The sequence below is a fragment of the Salvelinus sp. IW2-2015 genome, unplaced genomic scaffold (genome assembly GCF_002910315.2).
Source record: "Salvelinus sp. IW2-2015 unplaced genomic scaffold, ASM291031v2 Un_scaffold2739, whole genome shotgun sequence".
Taxonomy (NCBI): Eukaryota; Metazoa; Chordata; class Actinopteri; order Salmoniformes; family Salmonidae; genus Salvelinus; species Salvelinus sp. IW2-2015.
Window position 1 is genome coordinate 55,344 of NW_019944043.1, and position 26,586 is coordinate 81,929.

At 41.0% G+C, this 26,586-nt stretch overlaps 1 protein-coding gene across 3 annotated transcripts; it reads right to left on the reverse strand.

The window, feature by feature from the left end:
• Positions 1 to 5,370: 5,370 nt before the first annotated feature.
• On the reverse strand, positions 5,371 to 23,224 carry LOC112074651 (zinc finger protein 431-like). Of its 3 annotated transcripts, none has more exons than XM_070440608.1 (3): positions 22,634 to 23,210; positions 14,933 to 15,050; positions 5,371 to 5,478 (listed from the first exon to the last, which is right to left on the reverse strand). In XM_070440608.1, exons 1-3 carry the CDS (start codon positions 22,947 to 22,949, stop codon positions 5,466 to 5,468), a joined length of 447 nt encoding a protein of 148 aa, XP_070296709.1. In that variant the 5' UTR covers positions 22,950 to 23,210; the 3' UTR covers positions 5,371 to 5,465. The 3 variants fall into 3 exon arrangements, with proteins under 3 accessions (XP_070296709.1, XP_070296708.1, XP_023997544.1); XM_070440607.1 differs by lacking the exon at positions 5,371 to 5,478 and adding an exon at positions 12,993 to 13,066 and having other exon boundaries at positions 13,692 to 15,050; positions 22,634 to 23,224; XM_024141776.2 differs by lacking the exon at positions 5,371 to 5,478 and having other exon boundaries at positions 13,116 to 15,050; positions 22,634 to 23,224.
• Positions 23,225 to 26,586: the final 3,362 nt, after the last annotated feature.

A 26,586-nucleotide genomic window follows, 5' to 3' on the forward strand; every position in this document is an offset into this window, starting at 1 on the left:
ATTGACCGGGCGTTTAAATCGTCTGTGGTGTGTTTGAAAAAACGTTCCTACAGAACGGGAGAATAGCATCTGTGTCATCTGCTCCTCCGAAGTCGTTCAGGGTCCATAAGGAGGCCGTTATCCTTCTTAGCGGTCTGTCAGCTGTAAACACAAAAATAGCTTTTAATATAGGGTGCACACTTTTTGTTTTTTAATGTATAAATATTATTGTGTATGTGATTATATAYGTCTACAATAATGTGATGGGGACTGGCTGCATGCGTTTTGCTCCTCTGAACCCCCTTCTAGCAAAGGCTGTTCCAGATCATTTCACCCTCTGAGCAACTGCGTAAAGGATGGATACCTTACAAACGTTAGATAATATTAACATATATTTATCCTATATATATATACACATTTTAACTTATGAGAATACGTGCATTTGACATATTACCTAAAAAATCATTGCCCCCCGTTTAAAAAACCATATCATGCCGGTTTAATATTACAATAATATTCAAACAATTCCCCGCCTCCAAATCTAATATTATTTTCACTAACTCACCTTCATAAAGCTCCATTAGGACGGATTCAAGGATGGTCTTTTAGCTGTTCTGGGTTGATAACTCTCCTGGGCTGTTAGCCTGGTGTTTGGAGTTGCGCTAATGCCTTTCAAGCAGAGGGGATAGTATCTGGTGTCACTCGCTCYGCGGTCTTGGCTCAAAGGATAGATATTCGGTAATGATGTTACAAGTTTTTTCGGGCTGTATTCCGTATGCAGAATATGGCCAGATAATATCTGAATGTTTAGAGTCCCCAAAACCACAGGTGGTTGTCTGACCTATTCTGTCTGCCGGTATTTCCTTTTGATTTCCTACACCATCATGGTTAGCAGSTCTGGGGGGTGTCCGATATAAATTTATAGACCTGGGTGGGGGCCGTTTGTATATGGGCTGATTATAAATAACATATGGTTTAAACCATAGGAGTTTGTCTAGACAAGATGTATTCTGCCTGCGGTTGTTTGAATGTTTAGTATTTAAAAGGCATGTGCGGTAAATTAATCGAAAGTGCCCATTTGAAGAGACGCACATCTTTTTGGTTTCAAACGACCCATGCAGACACACACCCCTCCCCTTTTGTTTTTGAAACACACACACTTACACTCGCACACACACACGTGCACGTCTTTCCGGAAAGCCTTTTTTTCTCAGGGACAGATTGGGAGAGAGAGAGCGCGTGATTTTCCTTTCGTTAAACATTGAGATACCTCTTTAAAACCATTTATTTAATTCATAATATTTGGTACAGACCTTTTTAAAACATCTTATAATTAATCCAAAACAATTTTACTGCGCAATATTGACACATGCACGGATGTTTTATTTATAAACATTGTTAGACTACAGTTGTACATCATTACCAGACAGTACTAAACTTTTAATAACCTTTAATGTTTATAACAAGTCGTTGTAGGAAAGACTGTATTCGTATAAAATAAGACATTGTTTTGAAACGCACATAACCATTTTCCCAGAAATGCCTTTTCTCCGCGACAGACCGGGGCGAGAGAGATAACGACAGACCGGGGCGAGAGAGATAACGACAGACCGGGGCGAGAGAGATAACGACAGACCGGGGCCGAGGAAGATAACGACAGACCGGGGCGAGGAGAGATAACGACAGACCGGGGCGAGAGAGAGAACGACAGACCGGGCAGAGAGAGAGAACGACAGACCGGGCGAGAGAGAGAACGACAGACCGGGGCGAGAGAGAGAACGACAGACCGGGGCGAGAGAGAACGACAGACCGGGGCGAGAGAGAGAACGACAGACTGGGGCTGAGAGAGATAACGACAGACCGGGGCGAGAGAGATAACGACAGACCGGGGCGAGAGAGATAACGATCGATTCCGTTCGTTAAAGAGTGAGATACATTTTTTTTATTCCTTTATTTAATTCTAAATCTTTAGTACATACAGTTTAAAACATGTTATAATTAATTAAACATKTTTACTATTCATTTATTACAGATAAAGGGCCTGGTTAGCTCTGACCCGCATCCGTCTCCAATTCACCCGCGTCAAGACAGGCAAGACAGGCTCTCTTGCTCGCAGGATATCCCACGCACACCCCTTCAAGGATCCGATTTAAGTTATAACTTCAGGGATAGATCAAATGTCTGSCATGTAGATCCTTGGTATGTCTTAAGGATAGACGCGGCCAGCGCCGTAATTGTTCATGATTTTGGAAAAGACTGTCCAGCTTATTCATCAAGGTTATGAATATGGGATAATCAATCCATTTAAAGCTAAACACTGGCATATAAAAGTTTACATCCTTGCAGGCTTTGGAAAATACATATGAACTGACAGACTTCGTCGCATTTGTACTATCAAATTGTTCACATGCTAAAATTGTCACTTTGGAGTCGGGGCTATACGCCATTGAAGCGATTCTTAGGGCCTTCAGTGTCACGTTCCTGACCTTATTTCCTTTGTTTTGTCTTTGTTTAGTTGGTCAGGACGTGAGCTGGGTGGGCATTCTATGTTATGTGTTTCTATGTTGGGTTCATTCAACTAGCCTGATATGGTTCTCAATCAGGGGCAGGTGTTTTACGTTTCCTCTGATTGAGAACCATATTAAGGTAGGCTGTTCTCACTGTTTGTTTGTAGGTGATTGTTTGCTGTGACTGTGTTTGTTCACCTCACGGTACTGTTTCGTTTCGTTCGTTTGTTCCTGTTCGTGCGTTCATTGTTTTATGTGTTCTCATGTTCAGGTCTGTTAACGCCGTTTATTATTTTGTAGTTTGTTCAAGTGTATTTTCGTCTTCGTTATTATTATTAAAATTATGATGGATTCAACCTACGCTGCATATTGGTCCGATCCTTGCTCCTCTTCAGATGAGGAAAACGACCGTTACATTCAGATCACTGCGGCCGCACACCTGTTCTTCCATTGCATATCCTGGCAGGGTTGTACCACTCAGAGCCTGTTCAATTTGACATAGCGCTAGCCTTATCTTAAGCCATTCTCTCATCTGCAGCGCAGGAGAAAAACTCCCGGGTTTTGCATGATAAAGGGGTTTGGGGCCGCTGTTTGTGAATATCTTAACCGTAGAATCCTCAGGTTGGAATATGTAAGACATATGTCCCTCACCCGTACCCAAAACTCCTTTAAAACATTCCGGGGCCTCACCCAAAACTTCCTCGATGCTTTTGTCATTAGGTTCATGACAAGAGACGCATAGCACCCCGAGAATTGGCCTAGGAGACATAATTTTCTGTTTAATGTTCTGGGTTTTATTTTTAAAATCTTGTTTAGTGTTCTGGGTCCGCATGTCTTGTTCTGGGCTTTATTTATAATGCGTCTGCTGCAAATACAACCACCCCGGACATTCCTACTTCATAGACAACAACCCTAAGGGCAATAAAATAGGGTGGGTGTGGGGTCACCCTCTTTGAAATGTTCAAACACATCCCCCCCCAGGTCAACTCAGAGTCCTCTCACTCACTCATCGATGGCCCAACAAAGGAAATTAGGTGCAATTATAGATATAAATAACACACCTTCTAACACGTGACAACAGGAACAGATGTCCTGGCGGTGATGCCCATATTTGGGCATATAGGCGTCATCCGGACATAGGGTCATAAATCAAAATGTGACCCGTGCGTTTACTTTATTCTCTCTTAGGTGATTAGAGTCATGCTTCTTCAGTAGTGGAATAAGACAATTGCACTTGAATGTTGTAAAGAAATATTGTGATGGAATTGTTAATAATTGATTACAGACCAAATTTATTATACTCGTCCATTGTGTGATAGGCTGCAAGTACATTGAAATTAATTTTTTCAAGTCATTGACAAAACGACGCGGAATATAATATTTTCAACTTTCACTTACTACAACCGAACAGATATTGGACTTCGGGCATAGTCTTCTTTTCAATGACATTTTGCTAGGTGGGATAGCCCCAATGTAAAAACACGTTTTAACATGTCCAAATCAATAACCAATATGCAGAAACAGTTTGTATATATTCAAAACCTAAACATAACATGTGCTATATACACAACATCTGCCACAATTATCATATTACTTGTATTTATTTAATAACCAAAGAACATCGCATATATAGCAGACCGAATACATGTGCTTTCCTAGACAAGACCATAGTACTATGATTAAGACCAAAAACTCACTGGAATCCATTTAGAGGAGGGCACCATTCATATCCTACGCTCGCTCCGTTGAAACTACACCATGTTTAAAAAAATCAAAATATATGGAAACTGGGAGATAATCTTTTACCCTCACTGGGAGAACAAACCTGCAGAAACAGTCAGACATACAATATATAAAGAGTAAGATATATATATAAAATTAAGGAGTCCGGCAACAACATGAAGGGTTCCCAACACTGTATTCCTGTCATCTTCATCTTGGAATATCCGCTCAACATCAAATTTGTGCGCGAGTAGGAGGGAGATAGAGGTTGCAATCCTGTTAAAAACTAACAGCTCAAAAAAACCACGGAATCTGGAATAATAATTGTACATCCCTTGATTCAGTGGATCGCCAACGTGTAAGTGTAACGCCAACTCTTTTTTGTTAGTCACTTTTTGTTTAAATCACATAAATAGTACTCTTTCAATTCAGACTAGATTTTTTCCATGGGCTAATATCCATATCATGCTGAAATCAATTGAACAGGGGGCAAACGATTAGAGGATTCTACATTGTTGACCACTTATTAATACATACTCCATCCAATGTATAATACTTCAGCGAAATTCTATCATTGATGAGATATTATAATTTCAATTGATAATCGTGATAACCAAAATCCTTCATTGTATGATTTTTTCTGATGTTAATGAATACAGAGATCTTTTACTAGAGGTATCTCTTGTACATTGAATGTGGCAACAGCATATTATAGGTTGTCTCTCCGCCGTGTAGTTTGCCTCTGGCGTTATAATCAGACTGCATGTAGACCGTCAACAATGCTTTCCCACATTGTACCAGCTATAAGGCTTTCTTCCTGTGTGTGTTCTCCAGTGTGATATCAGGCTGAATGACTGACTAAAAGTCTTCCCACATTGGTTACAGTTATACGATTTTTCTCCTGTGTGTGTTCTCTGGTGTGACTGAACATCCGAAGAAACAAAACTCTTTCCACAGTCAGAGCAGCTTAAAAGTTTCTCTCCTGTGTGTGTTCTCTGGTGTTTAGTCAGACTGCTACATGTAAGATATCTCTTCCCACATTGATCACAGCTATAAGGTTTCTCTCCTGTGTGGATTCTCTGATGAATTGTAATGCCTGCTGAGGAGGTGAATCTCTTCCCACAGTCAGAGCAGCAATGAGATTTCTTCCCTGTGGTTCTCTGCAGGTGTGTCTTGAGGTGTTCTGATCTGGAGAGACTCTTCTCTGCCTCGTCAGCATCATGAGGTTGTTGAGGCTCCCCAGAGGATCCACGATAGTTAAGTATCTCTCCTGCGTGAACAACAAAGTCAGACAGATGGTTAAAGGCCCACAACAGCAGAAATCCACTGTGAAAGGTGATGCCAACAGCGTAGCCATGTTGTACAACAATTGACGTCTGTAATGAATGTTAAAATTATTTGACAATTGTCTTAAGACATTCAAGTGAGAAAGTCTTATTTTGTCTTGTTTTCACATCAGTAGAAACATCGATGATTGTAGCCTAGAAGAAAGTTATTAAAGTGAGCTGATATGAGTGCATTTCACACTACTTTTGGATTATAATAAGTCTCGTTTGAATGTGCTGTGTGTTATTGTTGCAAATCAACTGCTGTATACTTAAAAACACTTCAACCAGTAAAATGCTCTTTCGCTAGCTTTTCCATCAGCCTGAAACTGATGGTTTGTATACCAAGTGTATGCCAAATTGGCCCAAAACTTCACCTAACAACATAGACCTACTGTAGAACCCATAACCTCACCTAATAACAACATAGACCTACTGAAAGACCCATAACTTCACCTAACAACAACATAGACCGACTGAAAGACCCATAATTTCCCCTAACAACATAGACCTACTGTAGGACCCATAACTTCCCCTAACAACATAGACCTACTGTAGGACCCATAACTTCCCCTAACAACAACATAGACCGACTGAAAGACCCATAACTTCCCCTAACAACATAGACCTACTGTAGGACCCATAACTTCCCCTAACAACATAGACCTACTGTAGGACCCATAACTTCACCTAACAATAATATAGACCCATAACACTGGACTATATATAATTTATATTATTATTATATTATAATACAGTAGGACTTTTGTCCCAGAAAAAAGTTATTTACATTTTATTGCTTCTTCAAATCAGAACAACAGTTTTCAGCTTTGTTAAAGAACACCACTGTTTACAAAAGCTTTGTTAAATCGGCACAACAGTTTTCAGCTGTGCTAACATAATTGCAAAATGGTTTTCTAATGATCAATTAACCTTTTAAAATGATAAACTTGGATTAGCTAACACAACGAACCATTGGAATACAGGAGTGATGGTTGCTGATAATGGTCCTCTGTACGCCTATGTAGATATTCCATTATTATCAAATTTATAATCATAAAAATGATGGATATGAAACATTTAGGTACATATACAGTTGAAGTCGTAAGTGTACATTCACCTTAGCCAAATACATTTAAACTCAGTTTCACAATTCTTGACATTTAATCCTAGTAAAAATTCCCTGTCTCAGGTCAGTTAGGATCACCACTTTATTTTAAGAATGTGAAATGTCAGAATAATAGTAGAGAGAATGATTTATTTCAGCTTTTATTTCTTTCATCACATTCCAAGTAGGTCAGAAGTTTACATACACTCAATTAGTATTTGGTAGCATTGCCTTTAAATTGTTTAACTTGGGTCAAACGTTTCGGGTAGCCTTCCACAATCTTCCCACAATAAGATGGGTGAATTTTGGCCCATTCCTCCTGACCGAGCTGGTGTAACTGAGTCAGGTTTGTAGGCCTCCTTGCCCGCACACACTTTTTCAGTTCTGCCCACAAATTTTCTAGAGGATTGAGGTCAGGGCTTTGTGAYGGCCACTCCAATACCTTGACTTTGTTGTCCTTAAGCCATTTTGCCACAACTTTGGAAGTATGCTTGGGTCATTGTCCATTTGGAAGACCCATTTGCAACCAAGCTGTAACTTCCTGACTGATGTCTTGAAATGTTTCTTCAATATATCCATATCATTTGCCTCCCTCATGATGCCATCTATTTTGTGAAGTGCACCAGTCCCTCCTGCAGAAAAGCACCCACACAACATGATGCTGCCACCCCCATGCTTCACGGTTGGGATGGTGTTCTTCATCTCGCCCTTTTTCTCCAAACAAAACAATGGTCATTATGGTCAAACAGTTCTATTTTTGTTTCATCAGACCAGAGGACATTTCTCCAAGAAGTACGAATTTTGTCCCCATGTGCAGTTGCAAACCGTAGTCTGACTTTTTTATGGCGGTTTTGGAGCAGTGGCTTCTTCCTTGCTGAGCGGCCTTTCAAGTTATGTCGATATAGGACTCGTTTTACTGTGAATATAGATACTTTTGTACCCGTTTCCTCTAGCATCTTCACAAGGTCCTTTGCTGTTGTTCTGGGATTGATTTGCTCTTTTCGCACCAAAGTACGTTAATCTCTAGGAGGCAGAACACGTCTCCTTCCTGAGCGGTATGACAGCTGTGTGGTCCCATGGTGTTTATACTTGCGTACTATTGTTTGTACAGATGAACGTGGTACCTTCTGGCGTTTGGAAATTGCTCCCAAGGATGAACCAGACTTGTGGAGGTCTACCATTTTTTTCTGAGGTCTTGACTGATTTCTTTTTTTGACTGATTTCCCCATGATGTCAAGCAAAAAGGCATTGAGTTTGAAGGTAGGCCTTGAAATACATCCACAGGTACACCTCCAATGGACTCAAATGATGTCAATTAGCCTATCAGAAGCTTCTAAAGCCATGACATAATTTTCTGGAATTTTCCAAGCTGTTTAAAGGCACAATCAACTTAGTGTATGTAAACTTCTGACCCACTGGAATTGTGATACAGTGAAATAATCTGTCTGTAAACAATTGTTGGAAAAATTACTTGTGTCATGCACAAAATAGACGTCCTAACCAACTTGTCAAAATTATAATTTGTTAACAAGAACAAGTGTATATAATGAACAGACTAGGTCTATACTGCTCCTACATGGTGTAACAATACATCATGTAGATGTATATAATGGACAGACTAGGTCTATACTGCTCCTACATGGTGTAACAATACATCATGTAGATGTATATAATGAACAGACTAGGTCTATACTGCTCCTACGTGGTGTAACAATACATCGTGTAGATGTATATAATGAACAGACTAGGTCTATACTGCTCCTACATGGTGTAACAATACATCATGTAGATGTATATAATGAACAGACTAGGTCTATACTGTGATGCAACAATACATCATGTAGATGTCAGTGGGGAGAACAAGTATTTGATACACTGCCGATTTTGCAGGTTTTCCTACTTACAAAGCATGTAGAGGTCTGTAATTATTATCATAGTACACTTCAACTATGAGAGACGGAATCTAAAACAAAAATCCAGAAAATCACATTGTATGATTTTTTAAGTAATTAATTTGCTTTTATTGCATGACATAAGTATTTGATACATCAAAAAAGCAGAACTTAATATTTGATACAGAACCTTTGTTTGCAATTACAGAGATCATTACGTTTCCTGTAGTTCTTACTAGGTTCCTGCAGCACAGCAGGATTTTGGCCCACTCCCCCTACAGATCTTCTCCAGGTCCTTCAGGTTTCGGGGCTGTCGCTGGGCAATACGGACTTTCAGCTCCCTCCAAAGATTTTCTATTGGGTTCAGGTCTGGAGACTGGCTAGGCCACTCCAGGACCTTGAGATGCTTCTTACGGAGCCACTCCTTAGTTGCCATGGCTGTGTGCTTCGTGTCGTTGTCATGCTGGAAGACCCAGCCACGACCCATCTTCAATGCTCTTACTGAGGGAAGGAGGTTGTTGGCCAAGATCTCGCGATACATGGCCCCATCCATCCTCCCCTCAATACGGTGCAGTCGTCCTGTCCCCTTTGCAGAAAAGCATCCCCAAAGAATGATGTTTCCACCTCCATGCTTCACGGTTGGGATGGTGTTCTTGGGGTTGTACTCATACTTCTTCTTCCTCCAAACACGGCGAGTGGAGTTAGACCAAAAAGCTCTATTTTTGTCTCATCAGACACATATGACCTTCTCCCATTCCTCCTGGATCATCCAGATGGTCATTGGCAAACTTCAGACAGGCCTGGACATGCACTGGCTTAAGCAGGGGGACCTTGCGTGCGCTGCAGGATTTTAATCATGACGGCGTAGTGTGTTACTATGGTTTTCTTTGAGACTGTGGTCCCAGCTCTCTTCAGGTCATTGACCAGGTCCTGCCGTGTAGTTCTGGGCTGATCCTCACCTTCCTCATGTATCATTGATGCCCACGAGGTGAAATCTTGCATGGAGCCCCAGACCGAGGGTGATTGACCGTCATCTTGAACTTCTTCCATTTTCTAATAATTGCGCCAACAGTTGTTTCCTTCTCACCAAGCTGCTTGCCTATTGTCCTGTAGCCCATCCCAGCCTTGTGCAGGTCTACAATTTTATCCCTGATGTCCTTACACAGCTCTCTGGTCTTGGCCATTGTGGAGAGGTTGGAATCTGTTTGATTGTGTGTGGACAGGTGTCTTTTATACAGGTAACGAGTTCAAACAGGTGCAGTTAATACAGGTAATGAGTGGAGAACAGGAGGGCTTCTTAAAGAAAAACTAACAGGTCTGTGAGAGCCGGAATTCTTTACTGGTTGGTAGGTGATCAAATACTTATGTCATGCAATAAAATGCAAATTAATTATTTAAAAATCATACAATGTGATTTTCTGGATTTTTGTTTTAGATCCGTCTCTACAGTTGAAGTGTACCTATGATAAAAATTACAGACCTCTACATGCTTTGTAAGTAGGAAAAACCTGCAAAATCGGCAGTGTATCAAATACTTGTTCTCCCCACTGTATATAATGGACAGACTAGGTCTATACTGCTCCTACATGATGTAACAATACATCATGTAGATGTATATAATGGACAGACTAGGTCTATACTGCTCCTACATGGTGTAACAATACATCATGTAGATGTATATAATGAACAGACTAGGTCTATACTGCTCCTACATGGTGTAACATACATCATTGTAGATGTATATAATGGACAGACTAGGTCTATACTGCTCCTACATGGTGTAACAATACATCATGTAGATGTATTAATGAACAGACTAGGTCTATACTGCTCCTACATGTGTAACAATACATCATGTAGATGTATATAATGAACAGACTAGGTCTATACTGCTCCTACATGGTGTAACAATACATCATGTAGATGTATATAATGAACAGACTAGGTCTATACTGCTCCTACATGATGCAACAATACATCATGTAGATGTATATAATGGACAGACTAGGTCTATACTGCTCCTACATGGTGTAACAATACATCATTAGATGTATATAATGGACAGACTAGGTCTATACTGCTCCTACATGATGAACAATACATCATGTAGATGTATATAATGAACAGACTAGTCTATACTGCTCCCTACATGTGTAACAATACATCATGTAGATGTATATAATGGACAGACTAGGTCTATACTGCTCCTACATGGTGTAACAATACATCATGTAGATGTATATAATGAACAGACTAGGTCTATACTGCTCACATATGACATACATGTAGATGTATAATATGAACAGACTAGGTCTATACTGCTCCTACATGGTGTAACAATACATCATGTAGATGTATATAATGAACAGACTAGGTCTTATACTGCTCCTACATGGTGTAACAATCACATCATGTAGATGTATATAATGACAGACTGGTCTATACTGCTCCTACATGGTGTAACAATCATCATGTGATGTATATAATGAACAGACTAGGTCTATACTGCTCCTACATGGTGTAACAATACATCATGTAGATGTTATTAATGAACAGACTAGGTCTAAACTGCTCCTACATGGTGTAACAACACATCATTATATACATCTACATGAACAGACTAGGTCTATATGCTCCTACGTGGTGTACAATACATCATGTAGATGTATATAATGAACAGACTAGGTCTATACTGCTCCTACATGGTGTAACAACACATCATATATAATATAATGAACAGACTAGGTCTATACTGCTCCTACGTGGTGTAACAACACATCATGTAGATGTATATAATGGACAGACTAGGTCTATACTGCTCCTACATGGTGTAACAATACATCATGTAGATGTATATAATGAACAGACTAGGTCTATTGCTCCTACGTGGTGTAACAATACATCGTGTAGATGTATATAATGAACAGACTAGGTCTAATACTGCTCCTACATGGTTACAATACATCATGTAGATGTATATAATGACAGACTAGGTCTATACTGCTTCCTACATGGTGTAACAATACATCATGTAGATGTATATAATGAACAGACTAGGTCTATACTGCTCCTACATTGTAACAATCAATGTAGATGTATATAATGAACAGACTAGGTCTATACTGCTCCTACATGGTGTAACAATACATCATGTAGATGTATATAATGGACAGACTAGGTCTATACTGCTCCTACATGGTGTAACAATACATCATGTAGATGTATATAATGGACAGACTAGGTCTATACTGCTCCTACATGATGCAACAACACAGTGCATTCGGAAAGTACTCAAACCCCTTCACTTTTCCCAAATTTTGTTACGTTACAGCCTTATCCTAAAATGGATTACATTTTTTTTTAATTTCTTTATTAAAATAAACTGAAAAATCTACATAAGTATTCAGACGTTTACTACGTACTTTGTTGAAACACCTTTGGCAGCGATTACATCCTCGAGTCTTCTGGAGTATGATACGCTACAAGCTTGGCACACCTGTATTTGGGGAGTTTCTCCCATTCTTCTCTGCTGATCCTCAAGCTTTGTCAGGTTGGATGGGGAGCGTCGCTGCACAGCTATTTTCAGGTCTCCGATCGGGTTCAAGTCCGGGCTCGTGCTGGGCTACTTAAGGTCATTCAGAGACTTCTCCCGAAGCAACTCCTGCGTTGTCTTGGCTGTGTGCTTAGGGTCGTTGTCCCTTTGGTAGGTGAACCTTCACCCCAGTCTTGAGGTCTGAGCGCTCTGTAGCGGTTTTCATCAAGGATCTCTGCGCACTCTGTTCTCTTTCCCTTGATCCTGACTATTCTCCCAGTCCTGCTGGTCCCTGCTGCTGAAAAACATCCCCACAGCATGATGCTGCCACCACCATGCTTTACGCCAGGCGAGCCGCTTGGCAGTCAGGCCAAAGAGTTCAATCTTGGTTTAATCAGACCAGAGAATCTTGTTTCTCATGGTCTAAGAGTCTTTAGGTGCCTTTTGGCAAACTCCAAGTGGGCTGTCATGTGCCTTTTACTGAGGAGTGGCTTCCGTCTGGCCTCTCTTCCATTTAAGAATGATGGCGGCCACTGTGTTCTTGGGGACCTTCAATTCTGCAGACATTTTTTGGTACCCTTCCCCAGATCTGTGCCTCGACACAATCCTGTCTCAGCTCTACGGACAATTTCTTCGACCTCATGGCTTGGAATTTGCTGACATGCACTGTAAACTGTGGGACCTTATATAGACAGGTATAATCCTAAACAATATGATTTTGTGGCACAAAACAAAAACACAAATTCTCAGTCAAAAATATAAGTCAGAATACAGCCTTTCTATTCTTTCATGTGATGTCAGGTTCTCTGACTGGGAAAATGTCCTTCCACACAGAGAGAGAGCAGTGATAGGGCTTTTTCAGTGTGTATTCTCTCATGCTCCTTCAGGCTCCTTAACCAGATAAAACTCTTTCCACACTGGGAGCATTGGAAAGGCTTTTCTCCTGTGTGTATTATCTCATGAGCTTTAAGGTCTCCTACTCGTTTAAATCTGTTTTTACGCTGGGAGCAGCGTTTCTCCTGTGTTTGTCCACTCATGCTTCTTCCGGCTCCCTAACTGAAGAGAACTCATTCCACAGTGGGAACAGTGATAAGTCTGGTCCCTCTCCTACCAAAGACAGAGTATTTAGTTAAATACTAAAAAGAGAACTGAATTAAACCTCCATAAAATAAAACTGTCTTTCTGCAAGGCTAGAATCCTCAAAAACCTGAAGTCAGTTTTCAGAACATACCATCATTTTCATAACTTGGTGGCTGCCTTAATAATAATAATAATGTAGAACATAAAATCTAACCTTGCTTTCATGTTTATAGGCTGAGCAGAGCTCTATAATAGGGAATGGGAAAGAGAGATACCTAGTCAGCTGTACAACTGAATGCATTCAACTGACATGTGTCTTCCGCATTTAACCCAACCACTCTGAATCAGAGAGGTGCGGGGGACTGCCTTAATCGACATCCACGTCTTCGGTGCCCGGCTTTTCTTCTGTGTGTATTTTCTCATGCCTTTTCAGAGTAGCTAACACAGTAAAACTCTTTCTACACTGGCAACATTGGAAAGGCTTTTCTCCCGTGTGTGTCCTCTCATGAGCTTTTAGGTCCCCTACTCGGGAAAACCTATTTTTACACTGGGAGCAGTGGTAAGGCTTTTCTCCTGTGTGTATTCTCTCATGCTCTTTTAGGTGCCCTCTCTGAGTAAAACTGTTTCCACAATGGGAACATTGGAATGGCTTTTCTCCTGTGTGTATTCTCTCATGCCTTTTTAGGTTACTTAACACAATAAAACTCTTTCCACACTGGGAACATTGGAAAGGCTTTTCTCCTGTGTGTGTCCACTCATGCTCCTTCAGGCTCCTTGACTGAATAAAACTCATTCCACAGTGGGAACAGTGATGAGGCTTTTCTCCTGTGTGTATTCTCTCATGCCTTTTCAGGTTAGCTAACACAGTAAAACGCTTTCTACACTGGGAACAATGGAAAGGTTCTTCTCCTGTGTGTGTCCACTCATGAGCTTTTAGGTCCCCTGATCGGGAAAATCTCTTTTCACACTGAAAGCAGTGGTAAGGCTTTTCTCCTGTGTGTATTCTCTCATGCCTTTTCAGGTTAGCTAACAGGGTAAAAATCTTTSTACACTGGGAACACTGGAAAGGCTTTTCTTCTGTGTGTGTCCACTCATGTGCCTTCAGGCTTGCTAACTGAATAAAACTCATTCCACAGTGGGAACAGTGATGAGGCTTTGCTCCTGTGTGTATTCTCTCATGCCTTCTCAGGTTAGCTAACAGGGTAAAACTCTTTCCACACTGGGAACATTGGAAAGGCTTTTCTCCTGTGTGGATCCTCTCATGAGCTTTTAGGTCCCCTGATCGGGAAAATCTMTTTTCACATAAGAAGCAGTGGTAAGGCTTTAATCCTGTGTGTGTCCTCTCATGAGCTTTTAGGTCCCCTACTCGTGAAAACCTATTTTTACACTGGGAGCAGTGGTAAGGCTTTTCTCCTGTGTGCATTCTCTCATGCTCTTGTAGGTGCCCTCTCTGAATAAAACTCTTTCCACAATGGGAACACTGGAATGGCTTTTCTCCTGTGTGTATTCTCTCATGCCGTTTCAGGTTATTTAACACAGTAAAACTCTTTCCACACTGGGAACAGTGATAAGGCTTTTCTCCTGTGTGCGTCCACTCATGCTCCTTCAGGCTTCCTAACTGAATAAAACTCTTTCCACACTGGGAACATTGGAAAGGCTTTTCTCCTGTGTGTGTTCTCTCGTGAGCTTTTAAGTCCCCTGATCCGGAAAATCTCTTTTCACATTGGAAGCAGTGGTATGGCTTTTCTCCTGTGTGAGTCCTCTCATGGCGTTTTAGGTTCCCTAACCAGCGAAAACTCTTTTCACAGTGGGAGCAGTGGTGTTGTCTCGCTGGTTGGGGCGTCTCTGGGTCTGGTTCCCCTGAAGGACTCTTCCTGCTGTCATATTGAGAGTCTGCTCTTTCTCCTGTCAAAGACAAAAAGTATCTAGTTATACAGAGACCTAAATGAAACCTCCACATGATAAAACTGCCTTACTATGAGGTTTAATCTAGACTAGATCCCTCAATAAAAGAGCAGAACTGGTCATCACAGAGTGGCTGTAGTGCTTTGTAGGCTGGGTAAATCCATTTGAATTCAATACATTTTTGACAGCATCACTTTTGATTAAAAAAAAAGTGTTCCTTACATGTTTGCATATGGAAGAAGTGGTAAAAAAGTGACTTTTTGAAAAATGTTTTTGAAACATTCATGAGATATACAGTATCAGTCAAAAGTTTGGACACACCTAGTCATTCATGGGTTTTTCTTTATTTTTACTATTTTCTACATTGTAGAATAATAGTGAAGACATGACAACTATGAAATAACACAATATGGAATCATGTAACCAAAAGTGGTAAACAAATCAAAATATATTTTAGATTCTTTCAAAGTAGCCACCCTTTGCCTTGATGACAGCTTTGCACACCTCTTGGCAGTGTCAACCAGCTTACCTGGAATGCTTTTCCAAAAGTCTTGAAGGAGTTCCCACATGCTGAGCACTTGTTGGCTGCTTTTCCTTCACTCTGCGGTTCAACTCATCCCAAACCATCTCAATTGGGTTGAGGTCAGGTGATTGTGGAGGCCAGGTCATCTGACGCAGCCACTCCATCAATCTCCTTCTTGGTCAAATAGCCCTTACACAGCCTGGAGGTGTGTTGGGGCATTGTCCTGTTGAAAACAACAAATGATAGTCCCACTAAGCGCAAACCAGATGGGATGGCATATCGCTTCAGAATGCTGTGGTAGCCAGACAGGTGTGTGTCTTTCCAAATCATGTCCAATCAATTGAATTTACCACAGGTGGACTCCAATCAAGTTGTAGAAACATTCAAGGATGATCAACGGAAACAGTATGCACCTGAGATCAATTTCAAGTCTCATAGCAAACGGTCTGAATACTTACGTAAATTAAGGATCTGTTTTTTTTTTTAATAAATGTGACATGTTTTCTACAAACCTATTTTAGATTTTTTCATTATGAGGTGTTGTGTGTACAGTCGTGGCCAAAAGTTTTGAGAATGACAACAAATTAAAATGTTCAACCAAGTCTGCTGCCTCAGTTTGTATGATGGCAATTTGCATATACTCCAGAATGTTATGAAAGAGTGATCAGATGAATTGCAATTAATTGCAAAGTCCCTCTTTGCCATGCAAATTAACTGAATCCCAAAAACATTTCCACTCATTTCAGCCTTGCCACAAAAGGACCAGCTGACATGTCAGTGATTCCTCTGTTAACAACAGGTGTGAGTGTTGACGAGGACAAGGCTGGAGATCACTCTGTCATGCTGATTGAGTTCGAAATAAGACTGTAAGCTTCAAAAGGAGGGTGGTGCTTGGAATCATTGTTCTTCCTCTGTCAATCATGGTTACCTGCAAGGAAACACGTGCCGTCATCATTGCTTTGCACAAAAATGGCTTCACAGGCAAGGATATTGCTGCCAGTAAGATTGCACCTAAATCAACCATTTATCGGATCATCAAGAACTTCAAGGAGAGCTGTTCAATTGTTGTGAAGAAAGCTTCAGGGCGCCCAAGAAAGTCCAGCAACCGCCAGGACCGTCTCCTAAAGGTGATTCAGCTGTGGGATCGGGGCACCACCAGTACAGAGCTTGCTCAGGAATGGCAGCAGGYAGGTGTGAGTGCATCTGCACGCACAGTGAGGCGAAGACTTTTGGAGAATGGCCTGGTGTCAAGAAGGGCAGTAAAGAACCAACTTCTCTCCAGGAAAAACATCAGGGACAGACTGATATTCTGCAAAAGGTACAGGGATTGGACTGCTGAGGACTGGGGTAAAGTCATTTTCTCTGATGAATCCCAATTCCGATTGTTTGGGGCATCCGGAAAAAAGCTTGTCCGGAGAAGACAAGGTGAGCGCTACCATCAGTCCTGTGTCATGCCAACAGTAAAGCATCCTGAGACCATTCAYGTGTGGGGTTGCTTCTCAGCCAAGGGAGTGGGCTCACTCACAATTTTGCCTAAGAACACAGCCATGAATAAAGAATGGTACCAACACATCCTCCGAGAGCAACTTCTCCCAACCCTCCAGGAACAGTTTGGTGACGAACAATTCCTTTTCCAGCATGATGGAGCACCTTGCCATAAGGCAAAAGTGATAACTAAGTGGCTCGGGGAACAAAACATCAATATTTTGGGTCCATGGCCAGGAAACTTCCCAGACTTTAATCCCATTGAGAACTTGTGGTCAATCCTCAAGAGGCGGGTGGACAAACAAAAATCCACAAATTCTGACAAACTCCAAGCATTGATTATGCAAGAATCGGCTGCCATCAGCAGGATTTGGCCCAGAAGTTAATTGACAGCATGCCAGGGCGGATCGCAGAGGTCTTGAAAAAGAAGTGTCAACACTGGAAATATTGACTCTTTGCATAAACTTCATGTAATTGTCAATAAAAGCCTTTCAATAAAAGCCTCTGACAAAAATATCTAAAGACACTGAAGCAGCAAACTTTGTGGAAATTAATATTTGTGTCATTCTCAAAACTTTTGGCCACGACTGTAAATTGATGAGGATTGTTATTTATTTAATCCATAGTAGAATAAGGCTGTAACGTAACAAAATGTGGAAAGACTTTAGTGACATAAATAAGGGGTTAAAGACATGTAAAAAATATAGTTATACATTTATTTTATATATATCTCAGATACAGGACAGACACTTCAGAACAAACTTCCTTTAGATTYTGGGGGGAAACAATGTTACTATGGTTACTGTAGTTTAATGTTGTGAATGTTATCCAATGTGTTACTATGGTTACTGTTGTTCCATGTGTTTCTACAGAACTATACTGGGGAAGCCCTTCACGTTGGAGGGTGTTTCTACAGTACTATACTGGGGAAGCCCTTCATAGTTGGAGGGTGTTTCTACAGTACTATACTGGGAAGCCCTTCATGTTGGAGGGTGTTTTTGCCTTTGAACACTCCCAGCAACTGTTTCCAGTGTGTTAGTAGGGGGTCTCATTCATATTGGGAAATGATTTGGCTGGAGGGAAGTTTGTGCCAAATCCTGTCGTTTGTAAGGAACTCAGAATTGAGGAACCTGATGGGTTATCAGAAAAGTACCCTACAGTGTTCCCAGCATGTGCCGTTACACGTGCTCTGTCTAAGAGAGTCACCGGGAGCAAGTCTAGTGTTGAGGATGTCAGCGATCCACCATGGTCGATCTGTCTGAGACGTTTATGGGTGATCCTGATTTTGGTAAACCTCCTGAGTTGACCTCTCCTTTGAAAACCCAAAGTTGAGAGTTTGTAGAACCTCTGATGAAGAGAGGATCTACAGTTTGACACTTGGATGTCTAGGAAGCAGTAGCTTGCTGATCAGAGTAAAGATGTTTTCTAGGAAGCAGTAGCTTGCTGAACAGAGTAAAGATGTTTCTAGGAAGCAGCTGATTGATGAACAGAGTAAGATGTTTCTAGGAAGCAGTAGCTTGCTGAACAGAGTAAAGATGTTTCTAGGAAGCAGTAGATTGATGAACAGAGTAAAAGATGTTCTAGGAAGCAGTAGATTGATGAACAGAGTAAAGATGTTTCTAGAAGCAGTAGCTTGCTGAACAGAGTAAAGATGTTTCTAGGAAGCAGTAGTTGATGAACAGAGTAAAGATGTTTCTAGGAAGCAGTAGCTTGCTGAACAGAGTAAAGATGTTTCTAGGAAGCAGCTGATTGATGAACAGAGTAAAGATGTTTCTAGAAAGCAGTAGCTTGCTGAACAGAGTAAAGATTTTCTAGAAGCAGTAGATTGATGACAGAGTAAAGATGTTTCTAGGAAGCAGTAGATTGATGAACAGAGTAAAGATGTTTCTAGAGCAGTAGCTTGCTGAACAGAGTAAAGATGTTTCTAGGAAGCAGCTGATTGATGAACAGAGTAAAGATGTTTCTAGGAAGCAGCTGATTGATGAACAGAGTAAAGATGTTTCTAGAAGCAGGCTTGCTGAACAGAGTAAAGATGTTTCTAGGAAACAACTGATTGATGAACAGAGTAAAGATGTTTCTCGGAAGGCAGCATATTGCTGAACAGAGTAAAGATGTTTCTCGGAAGCAGCAGATTGCTGAACAGAGTAAAGATGTTTCCCTCTCCCCTCTTTTTGCTGAGATAATCCAGAAGAGGAGTTTAATTAAGTTTGTGTGGGTAATTTATATGCTCTCGTTGGCTGGCCTCACTACATAATCGCCATCAAAACCCACTGGCTCCAGGTCATCCATAAGTCTTTGCTAGGTAAAGTCCTGCCGTATCTCAGCTCACTGGTCACCATAGCAACACCCACCCGTAGCACGCGCTCCAGCAGGTATTTCTCACTGGTCATACCCAAAGCCAACACTTACTTTGGCCGCCTTTATTTCCAGTTCTCTGGTGCCAATGACTGGAACGAATTTCAAAAATCACTGAAGCTGGAGTCATATCTCCCTACTAACTTTAAGCATCAGCTGTCTGAGCAGCTTACCGATCACTGCACCTGCACACAGCCAATCTGTAAATAGCACACCCAACCTCCTCATCCCTTATTGTTATTTATCCTCTTGCTCTTTTGCACCAAGTATCTCTACTTGCACATCATCATCTGCACATCTATCACTCCAGTGTTAATGCTAAATTGTAATTATTTTGCCTCTATGGCCTATTTATTGCTACTCCCTCCTACATTTGCACACACTGTACATAGATTTTTTATTTTATTTTTTTTTTGTGTGTACTCTGTGTTGTTTGTTTTGTGCACTGCTTTGCTTTATTTGGCCAGGTCGCAGTTGTAAATTACAACTTGTTCTCAACTGGCCTACCTGGTTAAATAAAGGTAAAAAAAAAATACTCTAATTAATACATGCATTAACAGAAATGAATGTAACCAAATGACAGGAATTAACGGTACATTTACTACTGGTGACATTTGTAAGGGGAATTGATATAATAAACTCAATCTAAGGGCAATCAATTCAAATCAAGTTTATTTTATATAGCCCTTCGTACATCAGCTAATATCTCGAAGTGCTGTACAGAACCCAGCCTAAAACCCCAAACAGCAAGCAATGCAGGTGTAGAAGCACGGTGGCTAGGAACAAACTCCCTAGAAAGGCCAAATCGTAGGAAGAAACTAGAGGAACCAGGCTATGAGGGGTGGCCAGTCCTCTTCTGGCTGTGCCGGGTGAGAAAATAACAGAACATGGCCAAGAATTCACACAATGAAACAATTCACACAATGAAACAATGAAAGGGCAAGAATTGGTGGAAGCCAGCGGAGACATTCTGAAGAGAGAACTCACCTATATCTTCACCACACAACCCCCCCCTTCTTGTCTCAACATTTTAAATAATACTCAAGATACATTATCTTCCACACATATTTGAGATGCTTTTCACTGACAGCCGAACCTCAATAATCAGTGAAGCCTATTGCCACACCACTGGCCCAAATAAGCTTGTAGGCTTATGCCTGTGGTTTGAAACCATACACAGGTCTTTTTTTAAAGAAGCTAATGATCCCTGATTCCCTGTGGGCAACGTCATGCTTTCTGGTAAGTTATTTATTTCTGTATAGACAGGAGTAATTATACAATTTGGGCAAATTTATTTCAATTTATTTACTTGTTGGACCCACCACTATGTAATTTCTCTCCTGTTCTACTGGACCCACCACTATGCCATTCTCTCCGTTCTATTAGACCACCACTATGCCATTTCTCCCTGTCTATTAGACCCACCACTATGCCATTTCTCTCCTGTTCTACTAGACCCACCACTATGCCATTTCTCTCCTGTTCTACTGGACCCCACCACTATGCCATTTTCTCTCCCGTTCTACTGTACCACCACTATGCCATTCTCTCACTGTTCTACTGGACCCACCACTATGCCATTTTCTCTCCTGTTCTATTGGACCCACCACTATGCCATTTCTCTCCTGTTCTACTGGAGCCACCACTATGCCATATTTCTCTCCTGTTCTACTGGACCCACCACTATGCCATTTCTCTCCTGCTCTATTAGACCCACCACTATGCCATTTCTCTCCTGTTCTATTAGAACCACCACTATGCCATTTCTCTCTGTTCTATTAGACCCACCACTATGTCATTTCTATCCTGTTCTATTAGACCCACCACTATGTCATTTCTATCCTGTTCTACTGAACCCACCACTATGCCATTTCTCTCCTGTTCTATTTAGACCCACCACTATGCCATTTCTCTCCTGTTCTAGACTGACCCACCACTATGCCATTTCTCTCCTGTTCTACTGAACCCACCACTATGCCATTTCTCTCCTGTTCTATTAGACCACCACTATGCCATTTCTCTCCTGTTCTATTAGACCCACACTATGCCATTTTCCTCCTGTTCTACTGGACCACCACTATGCCATTTCTCTCCTGTTCTATTGACCCACCACTATGCCATTTTCTCCTGTTCTATTAGACCACCACTATGCCATTTCTCTCCTGTTCTATTAGACCCCACTATGTCATTTCTTCTCTCCTGTTCTACTGAACCCACCACTATGCCATTTCTCTCCTGTTTCATTAGACCCCACACTATGCCATTTCTCTCTCTGTTCTATTAGACCCACCACTATGCCATTTCTCTCCTGTTCTACTGGACCCACCACTTGCATTTCTCTCCTGTTCTACTGACCCACCACTATGCCATTTCTCTCTGTTCTATTAGACCCACCACTATGCATTTCTCCCTGTTCTATTAGACCCACCACTATGCATTTCTCTCCTGTTCTATTGACCCACCACTATGTCATTTCTACTCTGTTCTAATTAGACCACCACTGTCATTCTCTCTCCTGTTTCTAACTGAACCCACCACTATGTCATTTCTCTCCTGTTATATTAGACCCACCACTATGCCATTTCTCTCCTGTTCTATTGGTTTTCATACCAACTTTATTCCGTTGTCCAGAAACGAAAGGCACAAACTGCTTCATTACAGGAGGTCCATGTTCTGTTCAGATCCATTACCCTCATCTAAATGTGATTTCTGTCATTCTGAGCACCGTGGGTGAACAACCCTAATGGGTTATGCACCCAATATGTGTCTAGTAAAGTTCTCAAAACAGCCAGTAAACTAAAATCTTCCCCGTCACGGAAACCCTGGTAGCATTATAATGGGCGTTACTGAGCGAGATCAGTGACATCACCCAAACTGGCTGTAGATCTCAATGTGATGTGGACAGGAAGCTACAAAAATGTAGTAAATAAAACATTAAATATCTCAAATTAATATTTTTAAGAAATCAAAGGAGAGGAATATGTGTAGAGCTTACAACAAAGGAGGGGATCCCACAGTAGTTGTCAGCAGATAGACCCTTCTCAATATATATGTTAAGTCACTTTTTGGAAACGGAACAAAGAAAACAAGGGGTAGCTTGCTCTCTACGTCGTCTGATTCTAGACATATCAGTCATCATCCTATGGCCCTCCGTTGAAGAGGTATTGAGGAGCGAACCCCGAATATCCTAAGTTAAAAACACATTTAAAGCGGTACTTACTGGTGTTATTCAGATCTTCTATCTCCTCCTCTTCATCTTCCAATGTGACAGTAATCTCTCCTTCCTTCTTCACTCCAAAAACGACATCTTTATCCTCCTCCTCTTCTTTCACCATAACATACTCCCCCTCCTCTTTTACTCTGAACGTGTCTTCCTCTTCTTTCACCGTAACAGCCTCTCTCTCTACTTCTTGTTTTACTGTGACATCCTCTTCTTCCTTCTCCTCTTTCACGACAATGTTCAGCCCCAGAGCTTCTTTCTCCGTCCAGCAGACAGCCTCTTCTTTAACAGGAGGGGAGTAGTTTAGGGAGCTCATGGTCGGGGATGTTAGCTAGCTAGCTATCATTAGCGACTAGGCTAGTGCTAACTTAACCAGCCAGCTACTATAGCTGACTAATAAAAACAACGCAAGTATTACATTAAATAGGTTAACAAGTAGATACGACAGCAGTGTGTTTAGAACACAATAGCTAATATAGACCAAAAGCGTATAAATAGCTTGAATCTTTCGGCTATGTTGGCTAGCAAGCTACCGAGGTGGTTGACGAGATGTTTATGAAGAACCGTCCACTAAATTATACGTCACGCTGGCAGCGTCGCCTGAAAGACGCACATCGCCGTCAGCTGACTGGAGTGGGAAACGCAGTTAAGAAAATTAATATGTTATGTACAGACAAAGATTGTTTTAAATGGATTTAATTAAATAATACTATTATATTGAGACATACAAAGACAGGAATGTGTTGATTGATTAGTGAGAATAAAAAAGGTTTACTACAGCACATTTAAGGCAGTTTCATTAAGTCATACTACATCTAAATAAGTAGCTAGCTACTGTAGGTCTACACTGCTCCTACATGGTGTAAGAATACATCATGTAGATGTATATAATGAACAGAATAGGTCTATACTGCTCCTACATGGTGTAACAATACATCATGTAGATGTATATAATGAACAGACTAGGTCTATACTGCTCCTACATGGTGTAACAATACATCATGTAGATGTATATAATGAACAGAATAGGTCTATGCTGCTCCTACATGGTGTAACAATACATCATGTAGATGTATACTACCCAATCTTCCCTCCCCTTAACATTGGGTTTGATTCAGACCCTGTCAGGTGTGACAGGTGGACATTGGGTTGATTAAGACCCTGTCAGTGTGGCCAGGTGGACATTGGGTTTGATTCAGACCCTGCAGTGTGCCAGGTGGACATTGGGTTTGATTCAGACCCTGCCAGTGTGCCAGGTGGACATTGGGTTTGATTCAGACCCGGAGTGTGCCAGGTGGTCATTGGTTGATTCAGACCCTGCCAGCATGCCAGAAATGTATTCCAAGGTCAGTAACTTATAACCACAGAACCACCCCAGACCTTTCATGCATGACTAAAAACACCTAAGTATTAGATTTAACTGCCATGGTCTAAGTTTGTCACTGCATCAAACACCATTCACAATGCTGGCTGAGGTACGAGTAAAACATGACATATTATTTCCTAACCATGCACTATGCTGGCTGAGGTACGAGTAAATCATGACATATTATTTCCTAACCATTCACAATGCTGGCCTGAGGTACGAGTAAATCATAACATATTATTTCCTAACCATTCACAATGCTGGCTGAGGTACGAGAAAACATGACATATTATTTCCTAACCATTCACAATGCTGGCTGAGGTACGAGTAAAACATGACATATTATTTCCTAACCATTCACAATGCTGGCTGAGGTACGAGTAAATGACATATTATTTCCTAACCATTCACAATGCTGGCTGAGGTACGAGTAAATCATGACATATTATTTCCTAACCATTCACAATGCTGGCTGAGGTACGAGTAAATCATAATCTTATTTCCTAACCATTCACAATGCTGGCTGAGGTACGAGTAAACATGACATATTATTTCCTAACCATTCACAATGCTGGCTGAGGTACGAGTAAAACATGACATATTATTTTCCTAACCATTCACAATGCTGGCTGAGGTACGAGTAAATCATGCCATATTATTTCCAACCATTCACAATGCTGGCTGAGGTACGAGTAAATCATGACATATTATTTCTACCATTCAACTGCTGGCTGAGGTACGAGTAATCATAACATATTATTTCCTAACCATTCACAATGCTGGCTGAGGTACGAGTAAATCATGACATATTATTTCCTAACCATTCACAATGCTGGCTGAGGTACGAGTAAACATGACATATTATTTCCTAACCATTCACAATGCTGGCTGAGGTACGAGTAAAACATGACATATTATTTCCTAACCATGCACTATGCTGGCTGAGGTACGAGTAAAACATGACATATTATTTCCTAACCATGCACTATGCTGGCTGAGGTACGAGTAAATCATGACATATTATTCCTAACCATTCACAATGCTGGCTGAGGTACGAGTAAATCATGACATATTATTTCCTAACCATTCACAATGCTGGCTGAGGTACGAGTAAATCATAACATATTATTTCCTAACCATTCACAAGCTGGCTGAGGTACGAGTAAAACATGACATATTATTTCCTAACCATTCACAATGCTGGCTGAGGTACGAGTAAACATGACATATTATTCCTAACCATTCACAATGCTGGCTGAGGTACGAGTAAACATGACATATTATTTCCTAACCATTCACAATGCTGGCTGAGGTACGAGTAAAACATGACATATTATTTCTAACCATTCAAATGCTGCTGAGTACGAGTAACACATGACATATTATTTCCTAATTGTAAAAAATGGCAAGGCTTTATTCAGTGGCTTTTCCATTGTTGAGGAAAGCAGGAAGTGTTGTGAGTAACAGAACTGCTGAGATGTGGGGGAAGGGAATCTGCCACTGATTGGCTGTAGTGACAAGGGTCTCTCCAAAAGCTATCACTATTCCAACTGACATGTCAAATTCTCCCCAAATCTACCACTAATAGGCCAAGCCTCCACAGATCCTGTCTTGTATTGACAAACAGAACAAATCCTTTAACATTCAAATATGTCATTTAAACAGCTCAATTCAATCCAGCTGGGCCTTTTAACACAGACAGTTGTTCCTGCTGTAGATGTTATGCTTTGTACAGATCTAGGATCAGTTCGTTTTATGTGCTCTCTAACACAGACAGTTGTTTCTGCTGTAGATGTTGTGCCTTTGTACAGATCTAGGATCAGTTCTCCACCACAATGCATATACAGTACCGGTCAATTGTTTGGACACACCTACAAATTCATGTTTTTTCTTTATTTTAACTATTGTATACGTTGTAGAATAATAGTGGAGACATCAAAACTATGAAATAACTCATATGGAACCATGTAGTAACCAAAAAAAGGGTTAAACAAATAAAAAATATATTCTATATTCTCCAAGTTTATCATTTTTAAAGGGCTAATTGATCATTAGAAAATCCTTTTGCAATTATGTTAGTGTAACGGATGTGAAATGGCTAGCTAGTTAGCGGTGGTGTGAGCTAGCAGCCTTTCAGTCGGTTACGTCACTTGCTCTGAAACCTAGAAGTAGTGGTTCCCCTTGCTCTGCAAGGGCAGCGGCTTTTGTGGAGCGATGGGTAACGACGCTTCGTGGGTGACTGTTGTTGATGTGTGCAGAGGGAGAAAAATCTATATCTCAGACCGTAAAAAAAAAAAAGATTAAGATGGGCAAATAACACAGACTTGGGCAGAGGAAGATTGGAAAAAAGTGTTATGGACAGACAAATCTAAGTTTGAGGTGTTCGGATCACAAACAAGAACATTCGTGAGATGCAGAAACAGTGAAAAGATGCTGGAGGAGTGCTTGATGCCTTCTGTCAAGCATGGTGGAGGCAATGTGATGGTCTGGGGGTGCTTTGGTGGTGGTAAAGTGGGAGATTTGTACAGGGTAAAAGGGATCTTGAAGAAGGAAGGCTATCACTCCATTTTGCAAAGCCATGCCATAC